Here is a 14592-nt window from a genome sequence, read left to right as displayed (position 1 = left end):
CTGCAGCCTTTGGAGGCCGAAAAACAGGCCTGTTTCCTCACTTCCGGTGCTTCTGGTTTCGTCGCTTTGGGTATTTGGAGGCCGAAAAATGGCCCCGTTTTTCGGTTTCCAAAGGCTGCAGAGGTTTCCCTCGAGCCTCTGGGAGGCCGAAAATCAGCTGGGAGGCATGTGCGTGCGCAATGCAGGTAAGGGGTGTGTGTGTTGTGCACGCATGCACAGGGAGGGCACATTGCATTGTGGGTGCCGGCACATCACAACAAAAAGGTTTGCCATCACTGAGAGAGAGACAGAGACAGAGACAGAGACAGAGACAGAGAGAGAGAGAGAGAGAGAGAGAGAGAGAGAGAGAGAGAGAGATCTTGTAGCAGGGAGTTCCTCAGGTCCCATTTTGCCAAAATGCTAACCACAGCGACTTCTCTTCTTTCTGCTGCATCAGGGTGGATTTTCTGGGGGTAGGAGTGGAGAGAAACTACGATCGCTCTTAGTTCCAGGTAGAAGGGGAATTTTCTAGAACTTTCCGGGCTCTTCTAAGAAGGAACGACTTGGTAGTTTCCAAAATGTGTTTTGTTTGCAGTGGGGTTTTCCATTCCAAGGGTGGTGTGATATTCCCCGGGGTTTGGCGTGTTTGAATTAGTGGGCATCCTCCAGTCTGAGAGCCAGTTTGGTCTGGTGGTTAAGGCACCAGGCTAGAAGCCACGCGACTGGGAGTTCTAGTCCTGCCTTAGGCATGAAAGGCATGACTTTGGGCCAATCACCAGGAGACTGGGAGTTCTAGTCCTGCCTTAGGGATAAAAGGAGACAGTGAAAGCCCAGCTGGGTGACTTTGGGCCAGTCACCAGGAGACTGGGAGTTGTAGTCCTGCCTTAGGGATAGAAGTGGGAGACTTCTAAGGCAATCACCAGGTGACAGTGAGTTCTAGTCTGGCTTTAGGCATGAAAGCCAGTTGGGTGACTTTGGGCCAGTCACCAGGAGATGGGGAGTTCTAGTCCCACCTTAGGCATGAAAGCCAACTGGGTGACTTTTGGGCCAGTCACCAGGCGACTGGGAGTTCTAGTCCCACCTTAGGCATGAAAGCCAGCTGGGTGACTTTGGGCCAGTCACCAGGAGACTGGGAGTTGTAGTCCTGCCTTAGGGATAAAAGTTAACTGGGTGACTTTAAGGCCAATCACCAGGTGACAGTGAGTTCTAGTCTGGCTTAGGCATGAAAGCCAGTTGGGTGACTTTGGGCCAGTCACCAGGAGATGGGGAGTTCTAGTCCCACCTTAGGCATGAAAGCCAGCTGGGTGACTTTGGGCCAGTCACCAGGAGACTGGGAGTTGTAGTCCTGCCTTAGGGATAAAAGTTAACTGAGAGACTTTAAGGCAATCACCAGGTGACAGTGAGTTCTAGTCTGGCTTTAGGCATGAAAGCCAGCTGGGTGACTTTGGGCCAGTCACCAGGAGACTGGGAGTTGTAGTCCTGCCTTAGGGATAAAAGTTAACTGAGAGACTTTAAGGCAATCACCAGGTGACAGTGAGTTCTAGTCCCGCCTTAGGCATGAAAGCCAGCTGGGTAACTTTGGGCCAGTCACCAGGAGACTGGGAGTTGTAGTCCTGCCTTAGGGATAAAAGTTAACTGAGAGACTTTAAGGCAATCACCAGGTGACAGTGAGTTCTAGTCTGGCTTTAGGCATGAAAGCCAACTGGGTGACTTTGGGCCAATCACCAGGAGACTGGGAGTTGTAGTCCTGCCTTAGGGATAGAAGTTAACTGAGAGACTTTAAGGCAATCACCAGGTGACAGTGAGTTCTAGTCCCACCTTAGGCATGAGAGGCAGCTGGGTGACTTTGGGGCAGTCACCAGGAGACTGGGAGTTCTAGTCCTGCCTTAGGCATGAGAGGCAGCTGGGTGACTTTGGGGCAGTCACCAGGAGACTGGGAGTTCTAGTCCTACCTTAGGCATGAGAGGCAGCTGGGTGACTTTGGGGTAGTCACCAGGAGACTGGGAGTTCTAGTCCTGCCTTAGGGATAAAAGTTAACTGAGAGACTTTAAGGCAATCACCAGGTGACAGTGAGTTCTAGTCTGGCTTTAGGCATGAAAGCCAGTTGGGTGACTTTGGGCCAGTCACCAGGAAACTGGGAGTTCTAGTCCCACCTTAGGCATGAAAGCCAGCTGGGTGACTTTGGGCCAGTCACCAGGAGACTGGGAGTTGTAGTCCTGCCTTAGGGATAAAAGTTAACTGAGAGACTTTAAGGCAATCACCAGGTGACAGTGAGTTCTAGTCCCGCCTTAGGCATGAAAGCCAGCTGGGTGACTTTGGGCCAGTCACCAGAAGACTGGGAGTTGTAGTCCTGCCTTAGGGATAAAAGTTAACTGAGAGACTTTAAGGCAATCACTAGGTGACAGTGAGTTCTAGTCTGGCTTTAGGCATGAAAGCCAGCTGGGTGACTTTGGGCCAGTCACTCTCTCTCTCAGTGCAACCCACCTCACAGGGTTGTTGTTGTTGTGGGGAAAATGGGAGGAGGAAGGTGTGTTGGATATATTTGCAACAGTATTCCTCAAACTTGACCACTTGAAGAGGGATGAACTTCGGCTCCCAGAATTACTGGCTGGGGAAGTCCCCCCCTTTGGCTCCTTTTTTTTTCCGCTGGGGAATTCTGGGAATCCAAGCCCACCCATTTTAAAATGGCTGAACTTAAGAAACACAGGACTACAGCTTCCATCTGCAGCAGGTACGGCTGTAATGGCTGGGGATGATGGGAATTGTTGTGCCCCCACTGCCAAAGATGATGTCACAGAGCAGTGAAGGTGTGTATATTATATCCAGAAAGTTCTGGATTCAAATTGACCCTTGGCCTCGAAATGCCCTGATTGCAGGCCAGGATTTCCCCCCTCTCCCTCCCTCTTTCTCCCTCCCCCTCTCTCTCCTCCCTCCCCCCTCCCTCTTTCTACCTCCCTCCACTCCTTTCTCCTCCCTCCCCTTTCTCTCCCTCCCTCTTTCACTCCATCTCTCCTCTCCCTCTCCCCCCTCCCTTTCTCCTCTCCTCTCTTTCTCTCTCCCTCCCCTTTCTCTCCCTCCCTCTCCTCCCCCGCTTTCTCTCTCCCCCTCTTTCTGTCCATCCCTCCTTTCTCCTCTTTCTTTCTCTCCATCCCTCTTTCCCTCCCTCTTTCTCTTTCTCCTCTCTCCCTCCCTCTTTCTTTCTCTCCCTCCCTCTTCCTCTCTTTCTCACTCCCCCTCTCTCCCCTCACTCCCTCTCTCTCTCTCTTCCTCTTTCTCTCCCTCCCTGTCACTCTCTCTTTCTCCCTCCCTGTCTCTCCTTTCTCTGTCTGTTCGTCTCTCTCTCTCTCTCTCTCTCTCTGTCTCTCCACCCAGCCTGCCTCACAGGATTGTTGTGGGGATTAAAACAAGGGAGATCCTAATATAACAGCTTTCTCCAAACGTGGCCCGTTTAACTTTAATTCCCAGAATTCAGTGTAGTTGGTTGAGGAATTCTGGGAGTTGAAGTCCACCAGTCTTAAAGGGGCCACGTTTGGAGACACACACACCCCGCAATACAAGCCAGCTTGTGTCAGTCAATCGAACAAGACACACCCTTGGTGTTTGTGTGTGTTTGTGTGTGTGTGTGTGTGTGAGAGTGTGAGAGAGAGAGATCCCAGGAGTTATCCCCCACCCCTTTTGATGGCTCTTCCTCCCCCCTCCCCCTGCAGCCCATGAAGCCACTGAGGGCCACGGCCACCACCTCCCAGCCTGTCCTCAGCATCCAGCAGATCGAAACCATCTTCTACAAGATCCAGGATCTTTACGAGATCCACAAGGAAATGTACGACAACCTCTGGCCACACCTGCAGCATTGGGATAGCGAGGTGGTCCTGGGACATCTTTTCCAGAAGCTGGTGAGTTCGGTTCCCACCAGTTCTCGAATCCACTGCACCTTTTTGGTAATCCCCCTGGCACAAAGGGGATCTGGGACCCCTCCCCTACACCAAAATCCAGCAAGTTCTGCACCCCCCCAGGGTTGAGTTTGGGCTTAGTTCAAATTGCACCCTGGCCATCATTTACGGCTTAATGCAATATGGGGGTAGTCCTCGAATGATGACCAAAATGGAGCCCAGAATTTCCATCCAGATGGGCATCGAATTCCGCTCCATTTTGCGACCTTTCCTGCTGCCGTCATTAAATGAATCGCTGCTGTTGTTAAGGCAATCACACCGTGGTTAAGTGAATCTGGCTTCCCAATGGACCGGAGGTCGCAAAAGGGGATCAGGTGACCCTGGGACATTGCGACCGTCATAAATACGAGTCAGTTTGCCAAGCGTGTGAATTTTCATCCCGTGGCTGTGGGGAGGATACTGCAATGGTCGTAAGTGCGAGGACCGATCCAAAGTCACTTTTTTTTTTGGTGTCGTGACTTCGGTCACTAAATGAATGGTCGTAAACTGGGGACTTGCTATATATATATATAGGGAATTGCCGAATAAATATTCTTGGCATTTTTGGGGGTGTCCCTGGAAACACCACAGTAATCCCACGGAAATAAAAACACATGATTGATAGGATTCCCATATTTTCTTTCCCCAGAGAATCAGAATTTCTAAAGATAGATTAAAAATGCAGAATATTCTGGTTTGTCTGTGTATAATCTTTGAATATGCTTTGAAAATTGTCCCATAGTGGACAAACCATGGATAAAATACCATCAAGTTATTTTAGACCAATGTTTCTCAACCTTGGCCATTTTAAGATGGGGGAACTTCAACTCCCAGAATTCCCCAGTCAGGGGGGACTTCCACTCCCAGAATCCCCCAGCCTGCATGCTTTAAGAGGGGAGGACTTCCACTCCCAGAATTCCCTAGTCAGGATGGTTTAAGAAGGGAGGACTTCCACTCCCATGGCTGGCTGGGGAATTCTGGGAGTTGAAGTCCACCCCTCTTAAAATGGCCAAGGTTGGGAAACATGCTCTCAGATCTTACTTGATCTGAATATTTCACACAAATTAATCCTTTCATTCAGTAGAGATTTTAGTCTACAATTTTAAATATGTCCACCTGTTTTTTTTTTTTTAAAGTAGATTTCCAAAGCATTTTTCCTCAGAAACGTAGCTTCTCAGGACATTAAATGAAATACACAGAACTCGGTTGTCTCAAAGCAACCATTAAAATACTTCAGCCTTTTGTTTTAGAAAGGGAATTTCTGAGGTAAACTTCTAGAGGAAAAGGCTAATATTTATTAAAAGGCCTTTTTTGGCAGAAATAAAGAGGATCTCTTGTATAAAATAGATTTATGCTGTAAAAGTCAACCGACACCATACAGAATTAACTGTCTGGGGATAATCTACAAAGTTGGTCCTCAGACTGTAAATTCTCATGTTTTTGTTAGAAAAATGTGAGTGTAAAGTCTCATTCTGGTTTTGAAAGCATATACAAATAGTTCTCAAATTACAACCACAATTGAGCACAATAATTTTTGTTGTTAAGTGAGTTTTGCCCCCATTTTATGACCTTTTTTGATATGGTTGTTAAGTGAATCACCATAGTTGATAAGTTAGTAATCCAGTTGTTAAGTGAATTTGGCTTTCCCATTGAGTTTGCTTGTCAGAAGGTCACTAAAGGGGATCACGTTGACCCTTGGACACTAGGACCGTCATAAATACGAGTCAGTTGCCAAGCGTCCAAATTTTGATCACGTGACCAGGGGGATGCTGGTTATAACTGTGAAAAATGGTCGTAAGTCACATCCTTCACTGCCGTTGTAACTTCGAACGGTCACTAAACGAACTATTGTACGTAGAGACTACCTGTACGGATAGTTCTCAGTTTACAACAAACAGTTCATTTAGTGACTGTTCAATCCCGGGACTCTGCAACCGTCATAAATATGAGTCAGCTGCCAAGCAGCTGAATTTTGATCACGTGGCCACGGGAAATGCTGCAATGGTCGTAAGTAATGAAAAAGGTCATAATAAGTCGCTCTTTTCATTGCCATGGTAACTTTGGACAGTCAGATAACAAATAACAGATAATCAGAGTTGGAAGGGACCTTGTAGGTCATCTATTCCAACCCTCCGCCCAAGCATGAGACCCTACACCATTTCTGACAAATGGCAGTCACTAAATGAATCGTTGTAAGTCAAGGACTACCTGTTGAGTTGGATTTTAAGTTAACTCCAACGGTTGTGTGATCTCCTTTCAATATATACAGTATATTGGCTAAAACCTGGTATTGACAGGTAGTCCTCGACTTACAACAGTTCATATAGTGACCATTCAAAATGACAAGGGGCCTGAAAAAAGTTGTTGTGACCATGTTTCACACTTACGACCGCCACTAAAGGAACTCTTGTAAATTGAGGACTACCTGAACTGTGTCTTGCCTATCATGGCTTCCTGACACGTTGAAGATGGTTTTTTTTGACAAAATGGAGATATTTTATAAGCAAGAGCTGAGTTCCATCCTTAAGAAGGATACAGAAAAAGTGGAATATTTGGCTTTACAAGGAAGACAGATGGAGAAATAAACAAAAAAATTATTTATAACGCTTCTCTGTTGGGACACATCCAACCCTAATAAAAATGTGAACAAATAATAATAAACAGCAGTTAAAATTATACAACAGGAATAAAATCAATTTCAGTATTCAGGTTGTCCTCGATTTACACCCACAATTGAAAACCAAAGTTTCCATTGCTTAAGCAGACAGTTGTTAAGTGAGTTTTGCCCCAATTTGCAACCTTTCCCATTCTTTGTTGTTAAGTGAATCACTGCAATTGTTAAGTTTGTAATGGTTCTTAAGTGAATATGGATTCCCCATGGACTTGGCTTGTTGATTTGCTTTATGGATAGACCTCGATTTACAACTACTTGTTTAGTGATCGTTTACAACAGCACTGAAACAAACTGACTTATGACCGGTCCTCAAACTTATAACCATGGCAGCATCCCCAGAGTCATGTGGTCATAATTTGGCAAAAGTTAACGCATGATCATGGAGATGCTACAAAGGTTGTAACTGTGAAAATACGGTTATAAGTCACATTCTTCAGTGCCATTCTAACTCTCAACGGTCACTAAACAAACTGTTGTAAAATCAAGGACCTCTAAACGAATTTGTGATGACTTTGGTTTTGCAAACTGGCATGTGAATGCATTCATTCCTGTTGACTTCAAAATGGTTTTTGTTAGAAATTCTGTTTATATGTAGCACCACAGAGAAAACAAAGAGTACAGTCACCATGTGCTTTACTGCTCAACTGTTTTTGCTGTAATGGGAAACAGAAAACTCTACTTAGAACACAGAGAAACCATAGATTATTATAACCACAGATGCACACTAAACACTGCCATCTATTGGCCGAATATAATTATGTAGTTCTTGCAATACAAAATGCCTGCTAACATGTATTCCAACAGTTTTCCTCCCAAATTAATTTCCTTTCTCTCTGCCACAGGCTACGCAACTGGGGGTTTACAAGGCTTTTGTGGACAACTATAAAATTGCACTAGAGACCGCTGAAAAATGCAGCCAGGGTAACACCCAGTTCCAGAAAATATCAGAGGTGGGTTTCAGGGAAGACTATTAAATCCTGTGAAATGTCATAATACAGGAAGTCCTCGACTTACAACAGTTCATTTAGTGACCATTTGAAGTTAAAATGGAAGTGCAAAGAGTGACCTGTGATTGCTTTTCACATTTAGGACCGCTGCAACCTCCCCGTGGCCACGTGGTCAAAAGACGCCTGGCAACTGACTCATAGTTATGACGGTTGCAAAAGGGGTCGCACAATCCCCTTTTGCAACCTGACGAGCAAAGTCAATCGGGGGGGTGCGGCCAGGTTCACTTAACGACCATCTTAATAACTTAACGATTGCAGTGATTCACTTAACAACAGTGGCAGGAAAGGCCATAAAATGGGGGAAGCTCACTTAACATCGGTCTTGCTTAGCAACAAAAATGTTGGGCTCCCTTGTGGTCGTAAGTCGAGGACTACCTGCAACCAGCTTGTGAGGCTGAGCCAGTAACAAGAGATTAATCTTTCTTTTTTTTTAAAAAAAATGTTGGTTATTAAAGATATCAGTATTAACAATAATGTGGTACAAGCTTTTAAAATTAAAAAACAGAAAATAAAAGCATTAAAAATTGGTAACAGAAGAAGGAGCATCATTAATATTAAACACAGAGGCATCCAACCTTGGCATCTTTTTTAAGAACTATGGACTTCAACTCCCAGAATTCCCTAGCCAGCCATACAATGGCTGGGGAATTCTGGGAGTTGAAGTCCATACATGGCTGGCTGAGGAATTCTGGGAGTTGAAGTCCACAGTCTTCAAGTTGCCAAGGTTAGGTGTGATGACCCGGAGTGTAACACAAACATAACAAAATCCAAAAACGTAAATAAATGTCCTTTAATGCCTCCAACTTAGCCCCACTGTTCAATAATTCTCAGTTGGAGATAAAACGTACTCAAAAATAGTCTTCAAAAGAAAGCAATACAGTCCGAACTTAATGAGCAGATAGAGGTGAAACAAAAAACCAAAACAAACTACAATGAAGGAATTTCCACAACGGACCAAGATAAGTAATTGCCAACTTCAAGGAGATAGCAAGGCACAGTCTTGTTGGAAGGACGCCAACCAAGATAACTTCGGCCCAAAATAACACACGCTTTGCTTCTGGCAACGCTGTGTGTTGTAATCGTCTCTCTTATATACTATTCTCCCCAGCTGCAACCAATGAGGGGAATCATGGCCGCTTCCTCTCTCGTAAGCCAAGTTATTCCCTTCTCCTTCCTCCCGGCATGTCCTAGGATGAAGAGGGGATGGGCCTGGGTCCTTCTCTGACTGCTCAGCTGGCCTCTGTCCTTCCCCAGCCTCCTCCCCAACCTCCGGAGCCACACTTCCACTCCCTGTTGGCTGTTCCTCCTTTCCCTCAGAGTCCGACTCTAACAAGGTCATGACATTAGGCAGCTCTAGTACATTTAATCCTCAATTTATAACCCCAATTGAGCCCAGAATGTGTGTTGCTTAAGTGAAACATTTGTTAAGTGAGTTTTTGCTCCATGTTACGACCTTTCTTGCCACAATTGTTCAGTGAATCACTGCAGTCGGTAAATTTGTGACACGGTCGTTAAGTGAAACTGGCTTTTCCCCTTGACTTTGCTCGTCAGAAGGGAATCACATGACCCCCCAGGACTCTGCAACCGTTGTAAATACAAGTCAGTGCCCCCAAAATTTGAATTTTGATCACGTGATGCTGCAGTGGTCATAAGTGGGGAAAAAACAGTCCTCATTTGTTAATCAATTTTTTTTCAGTGATGTTGTAACTTCGGTCACTAAATGAACTGTTGTAAGCCGAGGACCGCCTGTATACCAGATTTGCTTTGGAATCCTCATCCCTTATTTTAAAAAAAAGATTTTAGAGTGCGTGGAAAAGGACAAATTAACTATGGATCTAAAAGGAGACACGGAATACAATGCAATATGGGAAACATGGTGTATTTGGATCGACAATAGATATAAGAATAGAAAATGTAAATAATGTATATAATAGATATGAGGGTATGAAAGTATTGTGTATTGTAAGTTTAGACAGGATACATAAATGTATATATAATGTCACTGCACTGTTTAATAAGTATTGGTATTATGTATAAATGGAAAAAAAAACTCCATAAAGTATTAAAAAATAGATTCACAAAAGGGATATTTTACCAGTTATGATTCTGCAAATGTTTATATATATATATATATATAAGGACTCTCAACATCCTACCTTCCCATACCGTGGTGTGTGTGCCTGTTTCCACTTGTGTGCAAGTGTTGTCAGATAACAGATAGTCAGAGTTGGAAGGGACCTTGGAGGTCATCTAGTCCAACCCCCACTGCCCCGGTGTCTTTGGCCTTTTTCTGTGGTTGCAAGTCCCTTTGGCACGCCCACCGAGACCCTTACTCCTTTGGCTGGCTGGGAGTTAACTTAAATTTTGTTTTTTTCCTCCCTGCAAAATTATGAGAAAAGGACCAAGTTAGGAAAAACTGCCTCGATCCTTCAATTGAGGCCGGTGTCCCCCTCAATGTCGTCGTCCCCAATTTGGGGCACCCCCAATTTGTCCTCTGTCATGGGGGGGGGGCTTCCTTTTGGTGGGGTCCCCCGTTGCCGTGCTGGGATTTGCTGACTTTTTCCGTCTTACAGGAGCTGAAAGTCAAGGGGACTCACAGTTTTGTCACCATGGAAGGTAACCATCTTCTGATCTCCACTTTTGGGGTGTGGGTGGGAGGTGGGAAGGAGTTGTGTTTTGGGGTGTCAGGTGGGGTCTCCCCATCCTTTGTCTGCCTCTTCCTGTCTGGTCTTTTTTTTGGGGGGAGTTGCCAGTAATGAATGAGATCCCTAGTTGCAGAAGCGTCTCTTTTACCAGTTCCTGGGAAAAGAGAGAGAGAAAGAAAGAGAGAGAAAGAGAGAGGGGGAGAGAGAGGGAGAGAAAGAGAAAGAAAGAAAGAAAGAAAGAAAGAAAGAAAGAAAGAAAGAAAGAAAGAAAGAAAGAAAGAAAGAAAGAAAGAAAGAAAGAAAGAAAGAAAGAAAAAGAAAAAGAGAAGAGAAAGAAAGAGGGGGAAAGAAAGAAAGAAAGAAAGAAAGAAAGAAAGAAAGAGAAAGAGGAAAGGGAAGGGAGAGAGAAAGAGAGGAGAGAGAGGAGAGAGGGAGAGAGAGAAAGAAAGGGGAGAGAGAAAGAGGGGGAAGAAGAGAGAGAGAGAGAGGAAGAGAAAGGGAGGGAGAGAGAGAGAAAGAAGGGGGAGAGAGAAAGAGGGGGAAGGAGAGGGGAGAGAAAGAGACAGAGAAAGAGGGAGGGAGGGAAGAAAGGGAGAGGGAAAGAAAGAGAGAAAGAAAGAAAGAAGGGAGAAAGAAAGAAGGAAGGAAGGAAAGAAAGAGGAAGAGAGAGGGAGAGGGAAAGAGAGAGAAAGAGAGAGAGAGGGAGAGAGAAGAGAGAGAAAAATAGAGAGGGAGAGAGGAAGATAGAGAGAAAGAGGGAGGGAGAGAGAAAGAGAGAGAGAAAGAAAGAGAGAAAGAGGGGGGGAGAGAGAGGGAGAAAGAGAGAAAGAGAGAAAAAGAAAGAGAAAGAGAGGGAGAGAGAGAGAAAGAGGGGGAGGAGAGAGGGAGAGAAAGAGAAAGAGAAAGAGAGAAAAGAAAGAGGGAGAGAAAGAGGGAGAGGGAAAGGGAGAGAGAAAGAGAGGAAGAGAAAGGGAGGGAGAGAGAGAAAGAAGGGGAGAGAGAGAAAGAGGGGGAAGGAGAGAGGGAGAGAAAGAGACAGAGAAAGAGGGAGGGAGGGAGAAAGGGAGAGGGGACAGAAAGAGAGAAAAAGGGAGGGAGGGAGGAGAAAGAAGGAAGGAAGGAAGGAAGGAAGGAAGGAAGGAAGGAAAGAAAGAAAGAAAGAAAGAAAGAAAGAAAGAAAGAAAGAAAGAAAGAAAGAAAGAAAGAAAGAAAGAGGGAAGAGAGAGAGAGAGAGAGAGAGGGAGAGAGAAGAGAGAGAAATAGAGAGGGAGAGAGAAGATAGAGAGAGAGAGAGAGAAAAGAAAGAGAGAGAGAGAGAGGGGGGCTTCCCTGCTTGGCATGCTGGTGGCGTCTGGAACCAGCCCCTCACCCTCCTCTCCCTTCCCTTCCTCTTTCTCTCGCTCTCCCACCCCACCTCCGGAGCCAACAGACCCCCGATCACCGCCATGGTGCCATGGAGATCCTTCTCATTGTCCGTTTTTGCTGTAACTGCACCTACGGTGGGTAGGGGGCGGGGGGCGGCTTTGGACTGGGGAAGGAGGGAGGGCATCCCTTCTCAAGGGGGCTTGCCTTGCCTTGCTGGAGGTTGACCCCCAAAACTCGAGGGGTGGGTGGGAGAAGGCGTTCTCTTTGCAATGTGGGGTGGGGGGTAGAAATGAGGAAGGGTCTTCTTTCTTCTTTCTCCGCCCCCACTTCTCACCTGGCTCTGGATTATCCAACTTGGGGCGGTTTCTTTGTTCCTCCTCCACGTTTCCTCGTGGGCGCTCCTAAGCAGGATTTGGGGGGGTGGGTGAAGAACTTGGGGTGGGGGAGCTCGGCCAGTGGTTGGGGAATTGGGGAAGAGGGGCGAGGGTCTCCTACGCCCCCCACCCCAGCGGCTGCGTCTTTCCATCCAGCCCTTTTGACAAAACCGGGATGGAGGAGGAAAAAGGGGGCGTGACAGTGACTTGTTTGTTCCTTTCTCTTGCTCCCATTGGGGGGTCTTGTTGATGAATTGGGGAAGGGGCAGAATTCGTGTTCCCCCCCCCCTCTCGTCTCCTTCAAGGTTGGGGGACCCACAACTCCCATGACATTGGGGAGGACGGGGACTGTCTTGGCAGCTGTTCGAGGGGCTAGGCGATGCAAGAAGTGGCTTTGTTTGAAAACGGCGGGGGGCGGGGATTTGAGGGAGGGGGCTCCCTGGCCGGACCCCGTTTTGCCACCACCCAAGTCGTGGGGGGGTGGAATTTGGCCGCTGCCGCCCCCTCATCCTGGGTAGCATCTGTTTCTTTCCCTTTCGTCTATGGGAATTGGGGGGGAGGGGCTTAGTTCCAGGTGAGGGGATGGTTGCAATGGGATTCTGGGAGTTGGAGTCCTCCCCTCTTAAAACAGGCTGGCTGGGGAATTCTGGGAGAGGAAGCCCTCCCCTCTTAAAGCAGGCTGGCTGGGGGATTCTGGGAGTGGAAGTTTTCCCTCTTAAAGCAGGCTGGCTGGGGAATTCTGGGAGAGGAAGCCCTCCCCTCTTAAAGCAGGCTGGCTAGGGGATTCTGGGAGTGGAAGCCCACCCCTCTTAAAGCATGCAGGCTGGGGGATTCTGGGAGTGGAAACCCACCCCTCTTAAAGCATGCAGGCTGGGGGATTCTGGGAGTGGAAACCCACCCCTCTTAAAACATGCAGGCTGGGGGATTCTGGGAGTGGAAGTGCACCCCTCTTAAAGCAGGCTTTGCATGTCAGAAGGTCGCAAAAAGGGGATCACCATGTGACAACCCCCCCATCAGGGGCCGTCATAAATACGAATCATCTGCCAAACCTCTGAATTTTGATCAGGCGTAACGGTGAAAAATGATAAAAAATGGTCCTGTCCCTTTTTTTTTTTATAAAAAGTGTCATTGTAACTTCAAACGGTCACTAAGTGAACCACCGTAAGCTGAGGACCGCCTGTAGTACAAGCTCCTCGCTCCGCTTTTCGAGCCTGTTTCAAATTTCCTTTGGGAAGAAGAATTTGGGGGGGCAGGTGAAGAAAAGCACGGGAAAATCCTGGGTTTTGTTCCCACGCGGAAATAAAATTAAATTTTTTTTGGCTCTCCCTCCGTCCTCCCCTCAGCAAAAAGCGGATTCGATTCCAGAAATGACGTCATGGGAAATTTAAAAATAAAAAGAATGCGGTCACCCTTTTGACAAGGATTAGGGTAGAGTAGCGGCTTGATTTAAAGTCCCACAATGCTCTCTCTCCGCATCTCGGGTGGCGTGGCGTTCCTGGCCATCCGCCACAGAGCCGGAATTCAGCCCAACATTGTAATCGTGGCTGTTAGCAGAAAACTTTCCCAGGCTGGGAGTGTGTGTGTGTTACACACAGGGGTGGGATTCAAATATTTTTTTAAACCGGTTCGGTGGGAATGGCTAGGTGGGGCGTGGCTAGGTGGGACAAAAACCCAAAAGCATAGCTAATACTGTAAAAATATTGTCCCATTTACTAATAATTAATACAAATAATATACATAAATTAAAAGCTCTAATAATACTAATGATACAGGGGGTGGGATTCTACCAGTTTGGACCGGTTCTACACAACCGATTGTTATGCCCAGTTCGGAGAACCTGCAAATCAGATAACAGATAATCAGAGTTGCAAGGGACCTTGTAGGTCATCTAGTCCAACCCCCTGCCCAAGCAGGAGACCCTACACCATTTCCGACAAATGGCAGTCCAGTCTCTTCTTGAAAGCCTCCAGGGATGAAGCTTCCACAACTTCCGAAGGCGACTTCTGTTCCATGGGTTGATTGTTCTCACAGTCCGAAAGTTTCTCCTTATTTTCAGGTTGAATCTCTCCTTGTTCAGTTTCCATCCATTATTGCTTGTCTGGCCTTTGGGTGCCTTGGAGAATAGCTTGACCCCCTTCCTCCTCTCTGGGGCAGCCCCTCAAATATTGGAAGATGCTCTCCTGTCTCCCCTAGTCCTTCTCTTCCCTAGACTAGCCAGGCCCAGTTCCTGCAACCGTTCTTCATTTGTTTTAGCCTCCAGTCCCCTAATCATCCTGGTTGCTCTTCTCTGCACTTTTTCTAGAGCCTCAACATCTTTTTTATAGTGTGGTGACCAAAACTAGATGCAGGACTCTAGGTGTGGCCTTACTAAGGCTTTATAGAGTGGTATTAGTCCCTCCCTTGATCTTGATTGTATCCCTCTGTTAATGCAATTTAGGATTGCATTGGCTTTTTTGGCTGCTGCTGCACAACATTGGCTCCTATTTAGCTGGTTGTCCACTAAGACTCCGAGATCCCCCTCCCAGTTCCTGCTATTGAGCCTGGTTTCACCCAGTCTATAGGTGTCTTTTGGGTTTTTCTTGCCTAAGTGCAAGACTTTACTTTTTACATTGAATTTCA

At 46.6% G+C, this 14592-nt stretch overlaps 1 protein-coding gene across 1 annotated transcript in view; it reads left to right on the top strand.

Annotated features, from left to right (window-relative positions):
- Positions 1 to 14592, top strand: part of LOC113429855 (active breakpoint cluster region-related protein-like) — a 96190-nt gene that overhangs the window by 43809 nt on the left and 37789 nt on the right. The window contains exons 4-6 of the mRNA XM_087954603.1: positions 3687 to 3872; positions 7425 to 7532; positions 10163 to 10205. Coding sequence (XP_087810729.1) covers positions 3687 to 3872; positions 7425 to 7532; positions 10163 to 10205 — 337 coding nt within the window. The remainder of the gene's footprint in view (positions 1 to 3686; positions 3873 to 7424; positions 7533 to 10162; positions 10206 to 14592) is intronic.

Source organism: Notechis scutatus, chromosome 1, assembly GCF_049901735.1.
Source record: "Notechis scutatus isolate UNSWTSFEM ecotype Mainland chromosome 1, rNotScu1.2, whole genome shotgun sequence".
Taxonomy (NCBI): domain Eukaryota; kingdom Metazoa; phylum Chordata; class Lepidosauria; order Squamata; family Elapidae; genus Notechis; species Notechis scutatus.
The sequence above is the reverse complement of the archived record's forward strand: the minus strand, read 5'-3'. Positions and strand labels throughout refer to the sequence as shown.